General features: G+C 34.1%; 1 protein-coding gene across 5 annotated transcripts in view; it reads left to right on the top strand.

The window, feature by feature from the left end:
- DGKB (diacylglycerol kinase beta) overlaps nucleotides 1-24,234 on the top strand; it is a 333,031-nt gene that overhangs the window by 105,673 nt on the left and 203,124 nt on the right. For 3 of the 5 annotated variants that reach the window (XM_036402463.2, XM_036402471.2, XM_036402457.2), the window contains 4 exons: nucleotides 1,415-1,513; nucleotides 9,004-9,036; nucleotides 12,710-12,826; nucleotides 17,307-17,380. In XM_036402463.2, coding sequence (XP_036258356.1) covers nucleotides 1,415-1,513; nucleotides 9,004-9,036; nucleotides 12,710-12,826; nucleotides 17,307-17,380 — 323 coding nt within the window. The remainder of the gene's footprint in view (nucleotides 1-1,414; nucleotides 1,514-9,003; nucleotides 9,037-12,709; nucleotides 12,827-17,306; nucleotides 17,381-24,234) is intronic. The other 2 variants (XM_036402486.2, XM_036402479.2) reach the window with 1 other exon arrangement.

Raw genomic sequence — 24,234 nt, 5'->3', positions numbered from 1 at the left:
TTAACTGTACCAGATAATTTTATGAAGACCATATTACCAATAAAGTTTATATATATGAGCAGTTGGTACAATATTACTGTAACTTTGATAGAGTTCTATGAGTTACACCATTTAAGGGAAAATGAGTCAGTCATTGAAAAAATGTGATTTACAGATGCAGGCATTGAACTACAGGTTTTGTAACAGCTTTTCAACCTGTTGAACTAGTACTGTATGCTACCTGTTATACTAGATAAATCAGTTGTTAGTAAGATTTTTTACCTCACAACCCCTGATATTTATTAGCCTGATTATTTTTCTTTACTGTAAATATACACTTTTTCAAAAATGTCCATCTCTAAGGAAAACGGATGCTATCTGAGCACCTTAATGCATTTTATTGAATCTATAAAGAGATAAAAATACAGAATAATTTAGGTTGGAAAAGACCTTTATGATCACCAAGTCCAGAAAAAGTAACCTTTCACAAAATTTTACAATATTAATTTTATTTTAGTCTATCTCTAATGATATGGTGAACTATACTAGTTAAATGTGAATGCTTTGCATGATCCAAGCACGCAACTGTGCCTTTGTACCGTGTGGCTGAATATTTAGAGTAATTTGAATTGAGTTAAATTCTAAATTATGAACAGGAACTCTTGATTGCTAGTGCAAAATACTTCAACATTTGTCCTTACTTGTTAACGTTTTATGTTCCTGTTATACGCACATTTGTCCATTCAGCCTCTGTAAAAAAATGGAAGTCAGCCAATGCTCCTCCTGTCAGCAGACCTGAGGATATTCTTTTGATGTTTTCAGAGTAGAACTATTGTCATTGCTTTCGAGAAAACTGGATGAATTCTAAGCATGAATTATGAAAAGTAGAGTAGTTCTAGTTCCTCAGAAGTCAATGGAAGCCTGAAAACTGATCCAATCAAGACCAAAATTTACTCAGTGAAGTTTAATGTAGGATATTCCTGTGTTCTTTTCTTTTATTTGAATCCCTAGTGGCTATCAGCTTCAAGAAGGGAGCAGAGTTACACCAGTACTGCCAAAAGCTGCCTTGAATTACTCACTAGTAGTAGAACAGAAGTTCCTGGCTCAATGCAAGAAGCTCTCTCCTGAAATGAAGCTTTTGGTCACCAGTAACAGTGTGCTGCTGTAAATGCGTTGCGGTGCGATGTTATATTATGTGCTGATCCACACGTACAATTTCCAAACTGAAAAATACTTTAATTCATCATTCTTCACTTTAATACAAATATGTTAGTTTTGTCCATCCTAGGGAGCTTTCTACTGCAGTGTGTTTTGTTTTCCTTCCAGAGCTTCAGTAATAATTAAGTTAATGAAACTCATCCCCTCTAGAATGCCCATTTTATTATGCTAGTAGAAAAATGTCTAAATTGAATCTTCATTTTCTGTCTTCATATAGTTACATAACAAGTGTGCTTCACATCTGAAACCTGAATGTGACTGTGGACCTTTGAAGGACCATATTTTGCCACCCACATCAATCTGCCCAGTAGTGTTGGTGAGTTGTTTGTATGTTAATTTCAGATGTAATCCTCTCTCCATGCAATGTTAAAATGCTGCTGGGACTGGCTGCCAGATATCTAAGTTCACAGGACTGTGTGAACCTTAAACACAGTGTGAAATCCTGGCTGATGGGTTTATAGGTGTAAGTGTGTTTTACCCTCTACATATTGCATTTTCCTTCATGTGAGAATGAACCTTCTGTAGGGCATATTATAACTGAAGCTGACTCAGGTTTTATCACTTATTCAGACTGTACTTACCAGAAACTGTATAGGCAGAACACTTCTACATTTTACATCTTTTATAGATCCAACTTCCCAGAATAATGAAGTTATTCTTATGGGCAGTTTTTGCTTGGGATGCATATTGTATATCTGCAATGCTGAGGTCTCTGATCTAAGCCGGAGGTTACCTAGAATGATGACACTGGTCTTGCAGTAAGCTATGCATCAACATTATAGTATATTTTATTCTGCAGTCGTGGACAGTAAATTTCTCTATCCACAAAAACAATAACTCAATTCAATGAAAATAAAAATGCATGCTATGTGTAGGTTGTATAGAAAAGAGCTGACCATTTTATCATTTAAAAAAAGAGCTTGAGAATTAACTTATGTTTTCACATATTAAATTGGATATTTATTTTTTATGCTGATGAAAGTCACAGCATCATCATATTCATAAGAGAACAAATGAGTGATCTTCTTCAAATATATTTCATAATAAATGTAAAAATTGCTTGAACTGAGAAAGTGTAATTTATTGAAGGGAGGCAAAAAAGAAAATATGCATCCTAATCTTAAACCACTTGCTGATCATTAGGAATAATATTTGTGTCTATTGTAAATTACTTGTTTTCTAATTAATCCTTTTGGCTGTTTTGTTTATAAATCTGTTAAGGTAAAGATGTTAGACTTTGGCCCTCTTCCTGTGTAAAGTGGGATTATTTCATTGCTCTCAATGAAACAATCCAATGGAAACCTGCCTTTAATATTTATTAAATATTTTAAATATTTTTTAAATCACAAAAGTGGCTTTTTAGTTTGTCTCTATGGCATTTTTGTATTATCTGGACAAGTTTTGATAAACAGTTATAAAATATTATTTAAAGTTTGTTGGATGATTATATTCTGTATTACCGTATTTAATTTTCAGGATTTGAGGTCATACTTTAAAAGTTTACATCTGGAAATTATGATTCTGTTATTGGACTATTGTTTGCAAATTAATGTTATTTATCATTTGTCCTTGGTATTAACAGAATAAATCTTCAGCATGAAATTTTATCTTCAGTTATATTGGTATAACTACATTTTCTTTTCAGGAGAGGAAGAGGAATAGAGGAATTAAGATTTTTATTCCACAGTTGGAGTTAGTTAAGTTGTTTAGAGGATATGTAGAACCACTCTAGAGTCAAATCACCCTTGAATAGGTTTGTTTTATCTCCAAATTTTTAAGGCATAAGCAGAATTAAATATGTTTTCCTGTTTTGGAATCGTGTTACTAACAATGCAACACAAGACATGTATTTCAGCACAATTTATATTGTTTGGAATGGAAAATATACTTTGCTGTGATTTAAGGGGGACTTTATAATTTTGTAGTATATTTTTTCATCTAGTAGTTTCTTCCAAAAATGCATTAAAGTCCTGAGTTTAGTTATGTTACAAATACTACCTCACTAACCTAGCTAATAGTAATTTCTTCTGAAAGTGATTGGTTATAGTGTACATATGATTTGTGTTAGTAATTTTTTAATTAGTGTCTCCCATTTCCTGTTATGGGGATTCCTTTTGAGAAACATAATACTTCAGTGCATGTGAGACCAGCATTCTCAATAAGGACAGCAAAAACAGTGAATATGTTCTTGTGAAAGCCATCTGACCATGCAAGTGTGTATATTAATAAAAATTGTGTGTTCTGACATACAAATCTGACCGTGGAAGGGTCCTTCACCCAGGTCACACATTTAATTTCAATGATCTGCTGAGCATTAATATTCTTGCAATGTGTGTGTGTGTGTGTGTGTGTGTAAGGTAAATAAAAGAAGATAACCGTAATGCTTGCTGTACCAAGCATAACCTTGAGTATTTTGAGGTGTCAGAGAAGAATGTATTTTCTTCTCCCATAGGATATAAGGAAAATAGCAAGATGAAAAATCTTGTATCTTGATCTCCTAAAAATGTTGGCCCTCCTTTCCACCTCTAACTTTGGAAGATTTCTTTCAGAAAACTGCAGAAATAATCTCAGAACAAGATGCCCTCTCCTAAGTTTTTCTTCAAGGGTACAGGCTAAATCCCTTCTCATCTTTTCTCTTTTGCAGAGCCAGGGATGTTCATATTTTTTTTCCTTTTTCATCCAACATTTCTCATGTCTCATTTCTTCAGTTCTTGTGAAGTCCAGCCTCAACAATTTCTACACAGTTAAAGGACTTTTTCACGCATTGCATTTCACAGCACTGTATAGTATACCAGTGCTACCAAAATGATCTCCGCTGAGTGCCTCTTAGTGGCTGGAGAGAGAACCAAAATGCCTTGTCATGTGAAAGTTAGATGGCTGGTCTAAGTTAAATAAAGGTCCTTCCATCTTAAAAACTGCACAAAAATAGAGCTTTCCAAATGCTTAAATATGATAAGCTACGTTGTCAGCTGAAAAAAAAAGATGGGGAAACTCATGTAGTTGGTACTGTGTACATCGTGAAAACATCACATCTGTCTAGATTCAGTGTCTTTTAAGGATGTTTCATATCTCACTGCATCAATTCTAAATGGTTTAGTAAAATGTAGTCTGTTGACTTTCGTCCTTTTTACTTTTCTGTTTACTGTATATAAGGCTTGTTGTATGGTGAAGTTTTTTATTCAAGTTAAATGAGTTTTGTTATAAACGGTGTGCAGATCTCAAGTGATAGTCTTTTAATAGATGTCAGATACACTTTAATGTTACTCTCTTTTATTTCAGTAACATTTTAATTAATTCATACTGATTGAATAAATGTACATTGAGACTTGTTTCCTAATGAGGGCACATTTAGAGGAAAGGTTTTGCATCATTCTGATATCCTGTGGGTAATTATATTCTAATTATATGGTGGGGGGGAAAAAGTCTATAACTCAGTACTGATATTGTTCATTGGACCCAATTAATTACATGCACATAATGAAAGTTCATGATAAGGTTGACTGGCAGTGAGTTTAAAAATCTTTAACTCAATTGAATCCTAGCCTACCAGGAGTACAGAATTAGATCATAACCAGGTTTAAAACTGGGTATTGGAATGAGATGAGTGAGTAGTGAAGAAAGCAAGATTGGTCTCTGCTTATGAGATAGTTTCCCTCACCCTATCCTTTTATAAGGCAGAAAGGGAAGAATGCTTGCATACATTTGTCTTTATTTCATGCCTTCCTTTACTTCACCCCATTTACTGATTAACATATAGGATGTTCTAATTTTTATTTATGGCTGTGGAAAAGTAATTGGATTTTCAATTTCCCACCAAAATAGATATAGCCCTGGATGGTGACAAACCAACCAATAAAAGATTACTATTTAATAAATAAGAATGTGTATTTATTTCATAATGCATGATGATTTTGATTCTCCTGTTGTATATATGAGTTTTTCAATGAATTTTTAAAAATTAATTTCTAGCATTATTTTTTAAACTTTTAATTAAAACATTTAATTGTGGAATAAAAATAAAATTAAGGAATAAATTGAAAAACATAAGGTACCCTGCTTACAATGTGAGCGTTATTATATGACAAGTATCACTGTCCCCATAGTAGTCAGTTTATTTCAAAGGTGGAGGCTCTGGTATAATACTGAATGTAAAGAATGAAAAAAAATATAAAACAGGGTTCATTTCTTTGTGTTTTGGTGTCCAAATTCATTGTTTTGCATTCTGTGAAAAATGGATCATCATGATAAAAAGTTTGAAACAGTTTCCCTTTTGTTTCTTTTGTCTTGTGAATGAATTTGACTTTTGTTTTGGGTAGTGAAGATGTTATAACATTTTAGGACAAAGTCATCTAAGTGTAAGTAAAATTTATGTAGATATGGACTATATATGCAGACCTAAATTGGTGTATATAAAATACGTAGACTTTTTATAGATCATAGTGTGCATCTCTTTATAAACCCAATATAAAATACCCTCATAAGTCAAATTCACTTGACCTCTTATTTTAAAATATAGATGGCTGTACAGTTGGGGGAAGACAACAGATATATCTGATACCTTTGGTATTATGTTATACAAAACCATGAATGTTCAAAAATCTTTTTTTTTAAGTTCTATTACACATGTAGAACAATATACACAGCAGATTGCAGGTTTGAGATAGGAAATGTGCCTTATTTAACTTACTAAATATGCATTATGGCCAGTAGTTTCAAACTTTTGTGTAAATATGGCAGGTGTATTGACATTTTGACAAAAAGTAACACAGAATTAAAATTGAAAATACTATTTAGGAATTTTCTTTCACTATTAGTATTTAGACCACATAGAATAGCTATTGGCTATAATTGCAACATGATTCAATAGATATTTTTTCCATGTCTGGTAATATGTTTTACTAATGCTATTTTCCTGTGAGGTATGTAGACATTATTCATGTAGGAAAGCAGAGTTGTAGAGAGAGAGAATGGGCAGTGCCTGGTTGAAGAATGAGTTTTCTTAATCCCCTTTCCACTTATTAATCCTAAAATGATTCTTCTGTTTTTATAATAGTAGAGATCAGTTTTAGCTCAGTTGAATCCAAGCTCAACATGGAGCACAGAAAGTCAGTGCAGTGTGTAAGCATTTTATGAGCTCCTCAATCCTTTGAAGTTGAGTACTAGCCTTATTGTGAGTTTCTGAACAAAGATACTATTAAAAAAGTAACTATTTGAATATATATGCTTGGGGGGGGTTGAATTTAGATCTGGTTGTTGAATATTAAGTAATGACATAGCTACTGAAAGAGATTTAAAAAACAAAACAACTTTTTTGCTTCTCTATTGTGTTTCATATTGCAGCTTCAGTTCTCTGAGAATCTAAATCAGACTTGAAATATAATGGTGTCCTTATCTACGCTAAGAGCTTTTTCATTTCTTTGAAGTCAGAAGGAAATGAATAATTGCCCTGGAGGAAAATGTATCTTCCTAACTAATTAGCTGTTCGACAAACACAGTTCAATGTTGAAATAATAAGATGCTGATAAACTGAAATGGCAGCCATTCAATCATTGTAAGTTATATCTAGTTGCCTGCCCACAGCTCATCACTACTGTCTGTTTCTAAGTTTATTCCTTATATCCTCTCCCACTGGACTTTAATATGATTTTATTTTCAAAATTCTTTTCCAATACTTTAGTATTTTTTGGAGATTGTATATAATCAGCTGCTATAGGCCAAGCTGGAGTTGCAAATCCAGTTGAAGGTCTTGGGCCATATATTGATGTATGTATTGAATGGGTACAAGATGCAAGACATGTTGTCTGCAGAAAACTGAATAAGCTAAGGCCAACATGCTAAATGAGAGACTTTATTGTGTTTTGGTGTGTAATTCTTTACCTTTTTATTTAGACAAACTAAAAACGGAGCACAAAGTATATTTATAAAGTTACCACATAGTGATTCCTTGTTCAGAAGAAGGAGCAATCAGCAGTTTTAGAAGTTATTCTTAAACACATTTTCTCCATTCGAGCCTTTCTTGTTACAGGTATTTTGGCTACCAGTATTATGGGTGACAAAATGCTTCCTTCTCAATGGCGTGATGTGATTTTTTCCTTTTTTCTTTTCCCCTGAGCTGCAAATGCGTTTCTTAAGACAGCTCTCAGATTAATTAGAAGCCTTAACTTTACTTTATAGTATGGGCATGTGCAGCTCACTGGACGGTATTTTTGCTGAGAATTGGTTAATAATCTTGTCCACAGGATGACTTTTAGCTTCTGCCTAGGGATTTAGAGCTGGGTATTGTGCTACAGCTCTATGAGCTTTCAAGACAGCATGATGTGGTCTTCTAATATAGGCTCTTTTGATTAGCATGCAATCAGAGCTGGAAATGTGGAGAATTTATAAAATAAATTATCAAAATGTTTTAGGTCATCTGAATCACTGTTACTTGGATGTGATATCTAGTAGATACTACAGATAGATTGCACGCCGAGTTTTGGCATAGTGGTGATAAGGTTTTGTTTTTAGTTTTCAGGATTTTTGAATCTTAATTTTCTTTGGTCATTGTATAATTATGGACAGAAATTTCCTGGAATGAGAGTTTTGTAAGCAGGGTCTTGAATGCCATATAGGTTTACAAAATTATAGTCTAGGAGTACCTGATATTATTATGTCCTTAAAGATTCCTATGTCATTAAACAAAACAACTCTAAGGAATCATGTAACAGCCTTCCTTCAAGATCCTTAAAAAGAACCCCAAAGCACCTAAAACCCCAAAGTTTGGTATTCAAGTCACATATTTAAATTTCACCTTGCAAACATTTGAGGATATCTTTACGTGGTATTGTATGCATTCCATCTGATCCTCTATGAAGTTTTGGAGGTCTAGAATAAGACTTTTTAAACTTTTTAAAGCTATTTTATTTTCTGCATAATAACCTAAAAATACTTCTTTTGTTATACAACTCCATGCCCAAATAGGTTATATGTTTCATTTCAAAATATATATGATAAAAGAAGAAATTATCATACAGAAGTAATCTTAGGTTTTAAGCTGTCAAACTATGTAATGGTATTAAGCATTTGTTATTGAATTTGCAATCCTACGTAATGTATAAGTCAATTGTTCTTTCATGTTATGAAATACATTGATTGAAATAATCTTGTGTAGGATATAATCCAGAAGAAATATATTTGCAGTTATTGACTAAAGTGAGGTGAGAAAAGGCAGTTGTTGGTGTATTTGCCGTGGATTCCTGTGTCAGCAGTTAAATTATAAAGAGGCAGCTCTTTAGTAACTTTTCGTCTGTTTTCACTCTAGCAGCTATGATAGAGTATGATATTTTTAAATGTGAGTGTTTTGTGTATAGGAAAAGATTCGACCTCTATATAAAGAAAGAGTATAAACAACTTTTGAGGAATAATGATGTATAGCTTGTTAATTGTAGCTAAACAATTAGAACAAGGCTTTTTAAACAGGATTCTTTGATTTGGATTAGAATTCGAAGACTTTGAAGATAAAATCAAAATAGCCCTCCAGGTATCAGGTCTCTCTTTTGCTATTCAAAAGAATGAAGTCCTCAGGTTTTCTGAGATTGTTAGCTGGTGCCAAAATGATCCCACGCGTACTTTCTAGAGTGTAAATTATGTAATACGACAGCCAGAACATCGGTCAAGTCCACTCGTGCAAAATTGTAACAAAGTATCATGGATGTGTTGTTGTTAAGTGTAATTCTGCAAGGTAACATTCCTCGTGCACACCCTGTCCATGCCCTTTGCCATCCCAGCTGTTTGGTGCTGCAGCCTAACATTCTCTTTTTCCAACAGACGCTTCCCACTTTAGGAGGTTTGCTCCCTGAGGTGCGTAGCAGGAGGCATCCAAGAATGCTCGAGTACTAACAGTTCATGATATTGTACATTCTTTCTGCTATGAAGTGCATTTTGGGGCTGAAAAAAAAATCTGGAGATGATATTCTGGGTTGTTATTTGGAAAGTCCTGTCTTATTTGTCAATTATTCTCTGATTTGGAATATGGAACAGTTGCAATTGAGTAGTTCTCACCCGGCAATGGTCTCTCTGGAGCTGGCCTGAATGGTAGATACTCCAACTTGACTTCAAAGTGGGACTTCAAGGGGAAAGTAAGGCATGAGAAGTGCAAAAAGGGGTGGAAAAAACTGTTGTGGTAAGTTCTCTTTTGGAAGGTATGTGCTCTGGCACATGCCTCCCTTAAAGCTTAATTCTTTAAGCCATCAAAATGTACAACTTCTGTATTCAGTATCTCTGTCAACCTCATGCATGTTCACTAAACAAAATATTTCACAGATGCATTGATCATTTTGTATGCTTTATTTAGCAAGATATTAAAAATAGCACAACTGTTATAGACATAATTCTTAAATTGAAAGACAAATTTTTGCCTTTTATAAAACCATTTCTTCAAGGCATGTGAAATTTTTCTTAACGTTATTAGAAATTTTAGGCTGTTATCCATTTTTATCTTCTTCTGTTTTTATCTACTTTAAATTGTTTGCTTCTTGACACTCTCTGATATTTTAGTAATGTTTTAGTTCCCAAAAGAAAGATACTTTAGGTCAGGCACAACTGGTATTTCATATATAAAAGAAAAGGTCTGCACAAGATATTAAAAAAAAAAAAGAAAGAAGTGGTAAATTTTTGTGTGTTCCATTAACAGATTTATTCATTAGAATTATTACGCAATTCATAATAATTCTAATAATAATAATAATTCTAATAATTTTGTCATACAAACTAAGTCAAATCCTCACTAGTAGGACACATATCTAAAAATTATATCTAAAAATTATATATATATAACTCTAGGAAATCTAGAATCTCTTGTCAGCTTCTTCAGAAAGGTTTTACAGAGCACTATTGATAGACCTGGTGATGTGTATTGTGGTCTTATATAAGATGGGTGGTATGAAATACTTTATTTGTACTTTCTTCAAAAATTATCAGTAAAGAAAGCAGAGTTTCAATGTTAATGAGACCAGGTATCCATCTTTGATCATATTAACACTCTAGACACTTCTGTATCATGAATATTCTTTTTTCCTGCATGTTACCTGAGATACGTGACCTGATCTTGTATTGTCTTTGTGAATCAAGCAGTGGTTTTACTTATGGGATACGAAATATAAACTGGAGAAGGAATGGTAATGCAGCAGTCATAGGACTGATGCCAGCTGAGGTTATTTACTGCTATTTGTGTCATGCTGCTGTTTGTATCACCACAATATTGAAAACTTTGCTCTGGGTAAACTTTACTGTTTTTACTTGAGTCATTAGTAACAGTGGGTTTAGGCATGGGTCTCAGCAGTGTATAAATACTTTTCCTCTAAATAGTAGCATGATATATGCAAGAAGATTTTTAGTTCCACACTTTATAAGTAGGCCTCTTTTGAACATTTTTTTAAATTTCTCTAAATGTGCAAACTCAGTGTGCTGAGTCTGTTACTTTTGGTTAATTTTTCTTTGAATTGTCACAAATGTGTCCTTTAGCTCGAGATTTTCCTGGACCTTTTCAAATTTTCTCTCAGTCTCTGATTTTTGTTAGAAATTACAATTTTACTAGCTTTTTCTCTGCTTTGCCGACTCCTGATTTGGTTTTTGAAGATGTTGCAGTATTCATGAGTCAGATTTGGCTACAATATAAAATCCTATTTAACAGGATGTGCTTTCTTTTTATAAAAAGTAGTGACTTTTAAGGATAATTATTCACAAAGTTGTTTAAAACCTCAAAGCAACTTAAGAAATTTGTAATGAAGTGTGAAGCTTCCTTTGTATGGAGGTATCTTACTTGCTTGGGACTAACCAATCCATTGTGCAGAATGTTTTGTGTTAGTTCAAAAATTTTATTTTCTTTGAGTGCCTCATCCTGGTTCTACTTTCTGAAAAAATAATCAAATAAGTAAGTGCAGAGCTGGTGATTTCTTAGGCAGTGATACATACAGTGTTTTTGTTTCTAAGGTTAAGGAGGAGGTGAATCGTTCCAATTGCTTCTGCTGTTTACTCTTAAAGCAGTGATAGTGCAGTCTGGAGTCTTGGATCTCATCTTGCACCAATCAAGTTACTCAAAGCTCCAAGAGCTCTGTTAACTAACCTCGTAGGAATCTCACTGCATACAGAAAATAATATAGATTCCCCTGTTTTTGTTTTGCTTGTTTTTGTGTTGCTTTTTTTATTTTTCCTCAGTGGTGTAGGTTTTTCCATTCTTTTATACAAAATGTGTATAAAAGACTGTCACAGTTCCCCCAAGCACTTGGCTTCCCCAAAATAGCTTAGGATGACCTCGACCACTCTTTGCATCATATCTGGACTGAGACTGTCAGTCTCACTTAAAGAAACTGAAGATGGTATAAAAACAGTCAGGGTCCACATTCATGTTAGAAGGCACTGCATTAAGCTGGGAGTTATTCCCTTCCTGGCAGAATCTGTGTCAGTGCTTCTTAGCAGTAAAAACTGCTCTTGAAGGAGTTTCACGGATTAATTGCTACTATGATCCCTAAGGCTTTGTGGGAGGTAGCACAGAGATGGGTTTGGCCTGGTATGAAATGTAAATGGTAACATTTAATGAACTTGTTACTGGATGGAGTTGCAGGGGGTGCAACGATGTCCTTCATGCTCCTTTTCTAGTGCAGCAGCTTTGTGCCAGCCCATTCCCAGGGCTAGTTTAAAGCCTCCTTGTACTAGTGAAGTATGGAAAGCGGCTGGGATGCAGTTGGGATTGGAGACACTGATTCTGTTTGATAAATATCTGCTATCTTAATTTATGGTGCATTTTTTGGACTACCTAAAAGACATGCTGGGTGCAGTTCATAAATAGAATAAATGAGATACAAAAAATGAGAGTACTTTTTTCCATGCAGAGTTATCTGAAATGGCCTGATGACAGTTGAAAATACAATTGCAGCAATATAATACTGAGTTTTTCTCTTTCAAATAACCATCTCACTGTGCTGTGTATCAGCATCAAAAGTTGCCAACAGCTTAGAATCTGATGTGGATTCTGGTTTCCTTCTGATACAAAATATGTTTTATAAAAAGCTACTCAGCTAATTGATTATGGTTTATTTAGACTGGGTGTATTTTGTCAAAGCGCTCTGAAGCATCCAACTTTTGCTAGCAGTCAGGATAAAATTTTGAAAAATTACTGATCTCTTATCAATATGCTTGTTAAACAATCAAGTATATTGTATAATCGCTTTCAAGTTTCAGAATGGCACCCTGGTAATGTCAGATTATCTTTTCACATCATTGCATTAATTTGTGTTGTGACTGCACACTTTTCATCCATCTATTGCCTAGTCATTATGGAATGTCCAGGCACATAGATAGATGTTATGTGAAGTGGCCAGACATTGTGTATTAACTTGATTGAGATCTCATTTTCATTAAAGCAGAGTCTGACATTACTTGCTAGTCAAAAAAACAACTTTGTGGAGGTACAGTCTCAGTTACAGTTGTATAGCATTATATAATGTGTTAAAATGTTCCCTTTTCTCTTTTCAAGGAAAGACAATCAACAGTGAAAAAAGAAAAGAGCTGCCCACAGCAAATGAACAAACTGGGAGAACGGAACAAAATGCAAAGAGCAAATTCTGTCACTGTAGATGGACAAGGCCTTCAGGTGTGATTATCATTATTTTAATATTAAGCAGATAATTTTAGGCATGAAGAGTGAAATATGTTTAAAGTGAAATATACATTCACTCTTCTAATATTTCACTTTTATATGATAAAAAAGTCAATAGGTAAAGTCTTCCATTGGTTCAGGAATCCGGTGATACACATCTGCTTCTCATGTGATTGTTAGGATTTCCTTAGACAATAAGGGGGAGAGAAGACTATCTCTAAAACCCTTCTGTCATGGGGTGAATAGTTTATTTTGGTATCTGTTTATACATCATGCAGTGTTGTGTAAATTTACATTATTAATCTAAGTCTGTTCTGATAATTGTTAACTGTTCTCATTTTGACCTGTTAATTAATGGATGGAGTAAACTTCAAGGGTGTTATTTATCCAGGTTTTTCTAAGTAGGGTATTTGGCATATCAACATTAACAGTGGTGAGAATCAATGTGTTTTCATTACTAGCAGTATCTATAATAAAAATGGAAGTTTTTCTGCTTGAAAGAAAAACTCATGTGTGTGATGAGCTAGTGTTATTTAAGGGTGGTAACTTAGAGGCATGCCTGAACTGCCGACTTGTTTCCCTTGAGATATGAATAGTTTGAGTGAAATCAATGTCCATATGCTGCTTTATGTCCTCAGGAGTTAAATTATCATCATGATAACAATGTGATAATCATTTAATATGCATAGTTATCTGTTCTATCTTTTGATATGTTGCAGTTGGGCTTCAGTAAAAATATTCCATTACCACTTATCAATTACTTTATGCCTCATAATTATTTCATCTTCTTGTGTCAGGATAGGGAGGTTTATTGTATTGTTTTGTGTTTTAGGTTAGTCAAACATTCTTGTTATGACAATCCAAAGAAGGGAAAAAAATCCAAACAAAACCTGAAAAACCTAAAACCTATCCAGTTACTTGGATGCTCCATTGATGGTATAGTTGATAGTAGAGCAGTCATTATCCATTGCTTTCAAGAATCTCTTCCTGTACTTATCATTTTCACAAGTCATTGCTGTCCAGGTCATCTGTGACAAAATATGAAGCAAAAAATGCTGGAGTCTTAATTGAAAGAAAGCTCAAGTTCTGTCTAATCAGTCACAGTGTGATTAATAAGTTTGTGCACACAGTATTTTCTAACTTCTGAGTGATATCCCTGCAATTCCAGTGAGAAAAAGTGTTCTAGAGGAGCATCTTTGGCATCTCCTTTTGATTGCAGCACCGTGTATCATGAATTTTTGGTTTACTCTGAGCATTAGATTACTTATGCTCATAGTTTATTTTCTGCTGGTTTTTGTCTCTATTTCCCACTCATGTGATACTGTGCCTCGGATATAATACTTGGTCTACTCAAAACAGCAGCTTTTAGCACCATTGGCTCTTCAACACAAAACTTTAAATTATTTTATGTTCTGCTTTCAGGTCATAAGATTTCCCCGAAGTTTTTTTTTCCCCGAAGTGTGTTCCAAAACTTGTGTTCTCTCTTGTCTTTCCAAGATGAATCAAAAGCCTGCATTTCATCCTTGCTTTTCTTTATGACTGCTAGAGATTGAGAAAAAGAGAGTGGGGACAAAAGATGATAGCATTATTACTGAATACATTTGAGGTGTTTTTTGAAGTGCTCGGTGTTCCGTAATGACACATTTGTAAGGTAGTCCATGACATGATACCATGGTGATAGCATTAGAAATAATTCTGCAGTTATGGCCCTAATTTGCTGATTATACTGTGGTCTTTGTTTTCACAGATGGATTTAATTGGTTTTTAGTGGCAGGAATCCACCTTAGCATAAAATATTTAATTTTTGATTGGCATTAAAAATGATAACTTCTTGTGAATGTAATTATTGTAAAGCCTGAGTGGACCTTTAGGGCTATCCTACTGAAATGATGGGATCAATGAGAATGTTAGGGCTTTTTTTCCTCACAGATTGTGTAATATTCCAGCTCTTCTCACAAATATGTAAGATGCTATAAATATAACTGGCAATTAATATTAGTATTTTGCCCAAAGATGGTCTGGAGAAAACATTCTGTATCTGATCAAAGTATACTACTCTAATTCTCCCATATCTGGCAAGCTACTCTGTGTCTAATACTCTGATTCTGCTGGCATGGTCTCATTTTAACAAAGTCTTCAGTGAGCAAGGGTTTTATTTCAGAAAACTTAATCAGTGTTAATTATTATTGCATTTGTTTATGATTAAAGATACAAGGTAAAAAAGCAAAGAGCTTGATACTACTGCTGTTAGACCTCTGTTTTCAATATGGGAGAAACTATATATAAGTGCTCCACCACTTTTTTCTTTTTGTTTTTTCTTTTTACTTTAAGTTACTTGTACTATAACATCATAAAGATTGCCTTTAAGTCATACTAGATTAGGGCTTGAAAATGTTCACTAATTTAGTCTAAGTCTTTAGTTGCATTTCATTATATAAAAATACCGTGTGTTGTCTGGAAAAGTAATTTGGAAAAGCTGTAAAAATTTAATTAAAATTTATTTTGGAACCAAGTGGGATACAGACTAGTTATTAGTTATTAGATTTTTTTTTTTTCATGAGCCAAACACTTCTACTTGAAATAATCTCATTGAGTCTTGAAAGAAAAGGTTTAAAATAGAAAATTCCATCACTTAGCTTTTGTTGAGAAAAAGATCAAGCCCAAACCTTCCTTCCATCAGACAGAGGGAGCAGATAACTTAGTGGCAGTGGAGGTCCGTACAACTTAAAGACAATTAATCATAGTTAAGCACATTCATCTTGCTTCTTTCTAGCTAACCAGCATAATGATCAGGATTATTATTTCTAATTAGAGGAAGTAATAGATCATGTATAACCTTAGGATGAGTCTCATTAATTAACCTGCGTCCTAAGGGATTTCAGTAGGTATTCCATCTCTGTCACAATGGGCACCATTGGTTTACACTTAGTTCACCGGAATAAACACCATGGGAATTGGCTAAATAACTAAAATTGATTAAAACAGTAGGTAAAAATTAAATATATGACAAACTTCACTGTATTCTGCAATTTGATGTATGTTTCAATACACAGCACTTTACTGTGCCAGGTGGTACTGAGTTGGTTTCATGATAAGCTTAATATCACTGAATTTGTGGACTTTTCCATTATTTTTTGTATGTATTGGAACAGATTTGATTCTTTTTTTTGTGAAATCATGAATAGAGTTGACACACTACTGCCTAACATTTCCTACTAAAAGAAAAGTGCTTTTAGATGCGTTGTAGGATTATATGCCTATATCTCTAGTATGTCTATAAAACTCCTTAGCTATGAAGGTTCTCAGGTTCTGCCTTAAATTACACTTTATGAAATTTTCAAATTTTGTTATTTCAGGAATTATGAATAAGGACTTTGAGCAAGGCCTTTCAATGCATCATTTTGAAATGCAGATGGTCCAAGCTTCATCTCGGAAGTTGTATGACTTTGGAGATGTTGACTTTGAACTCTAAATATACTTACAAACATTTTGGAATTTATATATGTATAAAAGCAATGCTTCTAAATATGAATAGTCTAGCTTCATGGTTTAAAGACCTGTATTAGAGATCTTCTGATGTAGTTTTTTTATGTTCAAGTCTTTGGAGTAAAGGCAATGAACACACACATCTCAGAGTATCTGAAAATACAGACTAACCCTATTACTTAGAATGATGGTGTTAATTTGTAAAGCTAAATATTAATATGAATGTATAAAATTTTCCGTACACAAAATAATGTAAAAAAAACAATAATGCTATAAGTCATTGTTTCCTTCCTTCTCATCAGCATTCTTTTCCTCAGACTTGCCTTTCTTCCTTATGGTTCCTCCTCTACCTTCTTAAGTTTTTCAGCTTTCTCAGGTGTTTAAAGGAATTCCTTAATGTTATGGTTGCCATGTTTTAAAAAGTGTGTGATTTCATGATATATCAAACATTGTAGATATTCATTGTCATAATTTAAAAAAAAATCTGTTAAATTCAATTTTCCATTATAGCTATGGTTGACCTTCATAGTATATAATATAGTGTCATTTCTCACTCCAAAATACAGGTTTAGCTTTTTTCTTTTCCTTTTATTAAAGGAACTTACTGTCAGAGTTATTAATGCATTATTTGCATTTAAACTTTTCTTCTCTACTGATGGATGTATGTGTGTATATATATATATACACTAACAAGTATATATCTATATATAGAAAGATAGGTTATGTGTGTATATACCTTAATATTTCAGTGGCATTATTGTTAAAATGGCAACACAGCTGTTAAAAAGACAGCGTTAAAAGAGAAGTCACTTGCAATTTCTGGCAAATTAATGAAATGAGGATTATTGCAAATTATGGTATTGCTTCCAGTTGGATTACATAGCATAACATAGAGTTTGCATTAAGCTTTTTGTTTTCTGTCTACTATAGGAAAAAATGAATGCAACACACAGCATTAATGAGTGGCTGTGTTATTCCCTTCTTTTAGATCACTCCAGTTCCAGGCACTCATCCACTTTTAGTTTTTGTCAATCCTAAAAGTGGTGGGAAACAAGGAGAAAGGTAAGGGTTTTTTTCTTTTTCTTTTTTTTTCTCTCTTTCTTGATTCTGGTCTGTGAAATGTTTTAAAATGAATTTTAGAAGTTTGTCTATGTGGAAAAAATTCAACCTTTTATGTTGTTATTCCTCACAGTTGAACATCCTATATCTCTGTACCTATAAATTCTCCAGTTAAAAACAAGAGTTAATTCTATATGATAGTGTTGTTTTCAATCAAAAAAAAGTAGCTATATTCAGTGCATGGGTTTGTTGTGATTTGTGTGAATATGTGAGTTGCCATATCTGGTATTAAAACTTTAAAGTGCTAACAGTTTTCTTTTAATCTGTGTAATGATTATACAGGCAGGTCAGTAGTTTAAATTAGAAGCAGTATTCCATTTTTTTAATGTATGATTTGCTTTTTATAGACTTAGTAGTACAGGCTCTCAAGCCTCTTCATAAGATTTTCTTCAAAGAAACCTTTTGATTTCTGTAAATAGGAAGCATTCTAAAAATCCAGTTGAATTATTACAGTCCAATCACACAAATTAGAGACATATTAATTTTACATATGTCAGTAATTACACTGATTTAAATTAAAATGTCTGAGTTTATTAGTTTAAGTGTTAATGTATCAGAGGCCTGATAAAGTAGTAAGGAGCATTCTCCTCCTACTCAGGCAGGAATGCTAAATTAGGTGCCTCCTATACAGACTTTTCAGAGCATGTTTCAGGATTCCATATGCTAACAACGTGGCCATTTTTAACCATCCCATGAATCCCTAAATTCTTATAGCCTAGTTCACCATGTCAGTGCTGTAACTTCACATCTTGAAAAAGATTATCGTCTTTTGGCGAGGATCCAGCTGGAGGTGACACCTGTGGATACTGGTGATATGGTAACGGGAAGCAAAAAAGGAGGGATGCTGTGTGATTCTAAAGCCTGGAACCAAGCAAGTAAACTCCAATGGGTCAGCTTTCCCTACTTTCTCCACCCTTAGATCACCTCTTCCTGTGCCCCTAAAAGTAAACTGTCAAAGGGGACAAAATCCTGCAGAGTAGTTGTTAGGGTAATTCGTAAAGCTAAGGAGCATTAACCAAAACTGTGTTTGAAGGCCTCTGAGAGAACTGGCTATCACTGGAGAGCTGATTATGTAATCCCTAGACTGGTATACCTAGATATTAGGTAGGTGTGTCAAAGGCAGTTAATGATCTAAAAGATTAGTTCTAAGCAGTTTCAAGAACATGACTTTGTAATTTGAACAAACCAGTGTGAGCTGAGTTTTCATGTTTCAGCCATGGTAGCAGTGTGAGGCAGCCCTGGTCTGCTGTGCAGTCAGGGGTCTGGTGGAAGGTAATCTGCACTAGCACTCAGCTTGACTTTTTATAGTACCAATATGAAGTGAGTAGATCAGCTATCCGGTCTGCAATTATGTAGGTGAGAGGCAGGTTAGAGAGCTGCACTCACACAGTTAGTTATAGCCTAGAAACAATTTAATGAAATGCTGTTTCACAGTTTTCAGTTCCCAGCTCATAATTGGTCTCAAGTGTTATTATTTGAATGGGCTTAATGCAGCAGGGATGTCATTTAATGTTACTCACCAGGGTAGAAGCAAGTTTAAAATCTGATCCCCATCTCAAGCTCCTATTCCCCTTCATGTATTACAGTCTAACACTTCTCAGTTTATGTCAATGAAACTGTTACTGGGGCCAAACAGATCACAGGAATTATTTGAATTTTAAAAATGGATGCCCTATACACACTTCATTCACTAGCACCATTATCCACAAGTGTCATTACACAATTAAGTGTATAGGATGGGGGCAAGCACCAGCAGCTGAGTATAGTGAATTTTTAGAACCTCTTAGATTGGCTTTGATACCATATGTACACAAAATGTTAAATTACATACTAATGTGTCAAGGTTGCACTCAGTATAGCTCTTCTAAGAGAAGCACATCAAAAGGTCAACTGTCTAGTCATGTAAACATGTCTCAAGTCATTCACCATTAGGAGATAATATCTCACAGTTAGATCTAAAGCCAGATTAAAAAGGTTGAAGAAAGTCCACATATGGACTATTTGTTGAGAAGAGGTTTGCAGTCCATTTTTGAGGTGTCAATGTTTCATATCAATGCTAGGAGCAGAAGTATAAAATAAGGATGCTAAGAGTGCCTATTAGTTTGAATATTCAATCTAAGTGATGAAAACATTCTCAGGAGAAATATTATTGAATTTTTTTGTTTTCCTGGGTTTTATCTGTCTGCTTTACAGTCACTAACCATAAAGAAATGCCCATATATTCCCTACCCTCCAATTTTGTGGCAGTTATATTTTGTGGAAAGTAAAATCACAGGACATTTCAAGACACAAATTACTTTGCAAAATACACAGTTATGGTGATTGACAGATTTCATCACAGTTGGAAGGGACCCACAAGGATCATCAAGTCCAACTTTAAAGTAAATGGCATTCAAGTCAGGATTTTTGATTATTGCAACTTTTTTATCTGGTCAGGTGCTTAGAGGGCGGGACTAGAGGATACCTGTAACAAAGTAAGGTTTTCCCCAGCAGTGAGGGAAAAAAAAAAAAAAAAAAGCAAAGCAAACTTACAACCTTCATTTTTGTAGAACGGAATTTCATTATCTTGATTCATTCAGATTAATAAAATCTTCTACTGAAAACTATGCCTCAGTCTTTACTTAGGATTCTCTGTATTTGAGAGGTAACAGTGAATGAAGACAAGATTTCTGATAGATTTTCATTGAACATGGAAAGATTATTGCAGATTGTCAAGACTCCTGCATTCCCACGGTTCCCCATACAAGATTTTATGCCTTACCATATGGTAACCCAGCCCATTTTATTGTGTTATTCTTGGAGAGAGTTTATGCATACAGCTGAAAACCAGTTGAATATATGCACACCCCCAGTAGTACATGGTCATTTCCTCTTCTATTTTGTAATTTTTCTCAAATCTCTCAAATGCAAAACTGAAGATCACTTAAAGGTGAAAGATGTTTGGTTGTTTAGTTTTAGTTTTTAAATGTTCAAATGGTGGGGGGGGAGAAACAAACAGATATGTAGAAAAAGTGCATTCAGAACACAAAAATATGTTCTCTGCAACTATACCTTATCGATACATTTTGAAACTTTCATTATGTTAGAAATTCAGTTTTTCAGAATGTGTAGTGATAAATGTATTCTTTCTGAATAGGTTTCTGTTTTAAGGATCAGGGCAATGACTTTCAGATATAATTGCAAAATAAAGAATTATGACAATAGCCCTGTTATATTTTCTTCTCAATTAGGAGCTTAATAATGGCCCATCATGTGACACTCCAGTGTATTTGCAGTTATTTGGACTTGAATTATTTTTTTTAATAGACAATACATATGTTTATAATAGAATAAAAATATGAGTCAATTTTTATTAAGGAGAAAGTAGAAAAATAGAATTAAAGTTGATTAATTTAAGGCTTTCCTATACTAGAAACTGATTCTAACTGAGCATGAGACTGAATAGGCGTTCATCAAACCCAGGCAAGTGAATTCCTCAGGCCATATCACACCATAACATATTTTCAGTGTTGTGCAGGAAATGGGCAGGTGCAGTTAATTTCATCCAAAAAAAAAAAAAAAGGCAGAACATCCATTTCATTCTAGGGGTATTGGTTTGGGATGTCTGCGTTTCTGATTGGACTAGTCAAGGCAACAGTTTTCAATAATCTGTGTATAAAATGTGTATATATAGTACACCATTCACAAAATAGTTTATTTCAACAGAAAGAATATACAAGCATGTAGTGCTTTTAAAGGCTGTTGTTAAGGGTAATGTTTCTCACATAAGAGTCCTTCTAAATCATGCTGTTGTTTTGCCATACTCATTACTTTGATTTTCACTTCCCCATTTTCCAGTTTATTTGCCTGACCAGAGGGTGAGTTTACACAATTGTTTCCTTGACAAATGTGCTGTTGGATGCACTGGAGATCAGCTTCCGTACACTCATGTTTCCTGCTGACTCCACGTTCAGTGTCTGTGCAATACAGGTTGATGGTATTTTTAACCTTTGCTGTTTTCAAATAACTTGGGTTCATAGTAGTTCTTCCCTCCTTCTTTCCAACTAATCTGCCTTTCTGAGCTTTTATGTAGCATTGAGACAAAATGTAAAAGCAGTTTCAAATGTTCTTTTTCAAATATGGTATGTCTGGAAAAGAGGATAACTAGCATTTTTTTTTTAATTTTGGAGAGGAGTCTTTTTGGAGGGTTCTTCCTTGTCTGACATCAGGGTTAAATGAAGCCCATATTAACCACATCTTTAATAGCCCCTAGAGGACTGAATTTGCATCCCCAGTTGTGGCAGAAGGCATTGCCATGGCCAGCTTCTTTTCCACAGTGTAGTCAACTTTATTGCCAGTTTTGCATTGCCAGCTAGTTTCTGGCCATTTATTTTCTCTCTTCTCCAGAAGACAGCTTAATCTAATCCCAGCTCTAGGTGCACTCAGAAGTATTTTCTTCAGCAGCTGAGCTGTTTAAAGATGATGCCAGCTCCTTTGGCCACTCCTGAGATAATTTTCTTCCTCCTCAGTTATTATAGCAAGTATTTTGAGGTTTATATGAGATCATGGGCATGATTTAAATATAAAGAAAAATTATAATGAAGAAACTTCTTTGTGCATTTCTGTTTTAAATTGAACCTTTTTTAGTTTCTGGATCACAGAATAACCCCAAAAGTAGTTACAGAAACATAGCTGTTTGTTGACAAGTGATAATTTCATAAACTGGCTTCATTCATGAAATTGCATTTCATCACAAAAATGTCTTTTGGGGCATTTCCCACCACACCACCTCATGGCCTTCTCAGCACAAATCTTCAGTCACAAGGAAACCACATCCACTTCCTTCCCCACATGTGGAAGCAAGGCATTCAGAGCCAAGTCAGTGTCACTGTTTGGTACTCTAGATGTAAACCTGGAAAGTTGAGTTACTGCCCCTTTTCTTTGGCTTCCCTGTGTCACCCTGTTAGGTCTGTGTACAGCTCAGTGTGAGAGAAACATTTATAAACAGTTTTTAATTTTTTTTTTGAGAATGTATGAATAGAAATGAGCCATCAATTTATGAATTTTACACAGACTAGAATGCATAAATGTGTTTAACAACTTAAAGCTTGATGTGTCAGTTGCAGTGAGTCATGGAGTGATTAGCAGGTATTGATGTTCAGCTGGTAGCCATGAATGGTATGCACTGAGTCAAGTACAATTCAGCATCATCTCTTCATTGTTGCAGTTGGACTTCAGGGTTCTAAGCAGAAAAACCAGACCTCCTCTTTATTAAGAAGGCTTTTATAGCATTTCACTGTTACCTGAGAGCAGCACTGTGAGTGTAGGTAATGGCTAGTGTGTTTTGTAGCACCAAAATCTAGAAAAATAACTCTTAGACCTTTGGGACTTCATAGAAATACTGTCCATTGACTGCTTATGGTCAGCTACACAAGTGAAATTAGCATCACCTTTGACCAGATTAAATTCTACACATCTCTGAGAAGCAAATCACACATACTAACTAAAAAACTCCTTTTTACATTTGTGAAATGGGAATATGTATATTGTGGTGTAAATCCATTGTCAAACGTCTAATTTAATCATCATCACAGCCATCAACAATGATGTTTGCATACTTGTGAAATGAAACTAGTCATTTCATAATGAATTTTTCTGTCAGGAATAGCATCAGGAATATATTGTGTGAGTGTGCTTGAATAAAATGCTTGATAAAAACTGACATCAATAAATAATTGTGAAGTTAAGAAAATACTCCAATTGGGCAATTTTACAGATAATTATGAATTTGTTTGTATTCAGTATTTTTTACACACTTGCTTTCTAGCTACCCTGATAAATTATGCATTTCTATTAAGAAAAAAAAGAAGAAAAAAAAAATCCCTGAATGTGTGCATAGATTGTGTCTAGACAGTTTTATTGTGCTGTATTTGAAAATGTGGACATTTTAACCTAGAATTCAGCTCTTATTATGTTTCTATTTTACTTAAGAGATTATAAAGAAAAGAAGCAATATTTCAATGAAAAAATAAATGCTTTCTTAAAAACATTAAAATATTAATTAGCTTAAGGACAGAAACATTAAAATTAAAACCAAGAAACAGGGGTTTATAATTTAAACTAATGCCAACATCCCACATGTATATTTATTTATTGTGAGCTCCAACTCTTTTGTGTGCTTGCTTGGTTCTGTGTGAGAAAAGAATCACTACTGCATTCCAGTCAACTTAGGAAATTACATTTCTAATACTTATAATGAAGAAACAAAATCTCTGTCATACTTTCAGGGCAAGTAAACTCAAATTTCTGAATTTAAACTTCAGAAGAAATAATTGCTCAGGGTAGGACAGCAAATGGGGTCCCATGTGGGACAGGGCAATGTTTGTCATGCTGTATCAATAAATTGCTTCCTATTATTCAGATAATTTAAAAATAACTGTAATTTAGTAAAACTGCTTCAGTCTTTTTCATTTTCTTCCCATTCAAATGTAATCCTGAGGAAATGTAGTTGACCACAGGTTTTCTTTATCAGAATGTTTTCCAGTCTATGTGGACATTTTTGGTGGGTGGCAAAGCCAATTAGCTTTTGCAATTAATTATATTTGTAGTTCTGTGTTTGCAATAAATTTCAGGAAGAAATCTCTCCTTTGCCATGGAGTTACTTTAATACAAATCAATATGCTTTCCGAAATGCTTTTTTGATTCACCTTTTGTTGTGTAATTATAGCTTTTTATCATATTTTGTTTCTGTCTATACACAGCATTTGGAATGTAAATAGCTTGTAGTACTTCTGTCTCAACTTTATATCCCACAATAC

The sequence above is a fragment of the Molothrus ater genome, chromosome 1 (assembly GCF_012460135.2).
Source record: "Molothrus ater isolate BHLD 08-10-18 breed brown headed cowbird chromosome 1, BPBGC_Mater_1.1, whole genome shotgun sequence".
NCBI lineage: Eukaryota > Metazoa > Chordata > Aves > Passeriformes > Icteridae > Molothrus > Molothrus ater.
This window is presented reverse-complemented; position numbering and strand designations above follow the sequence as displayed.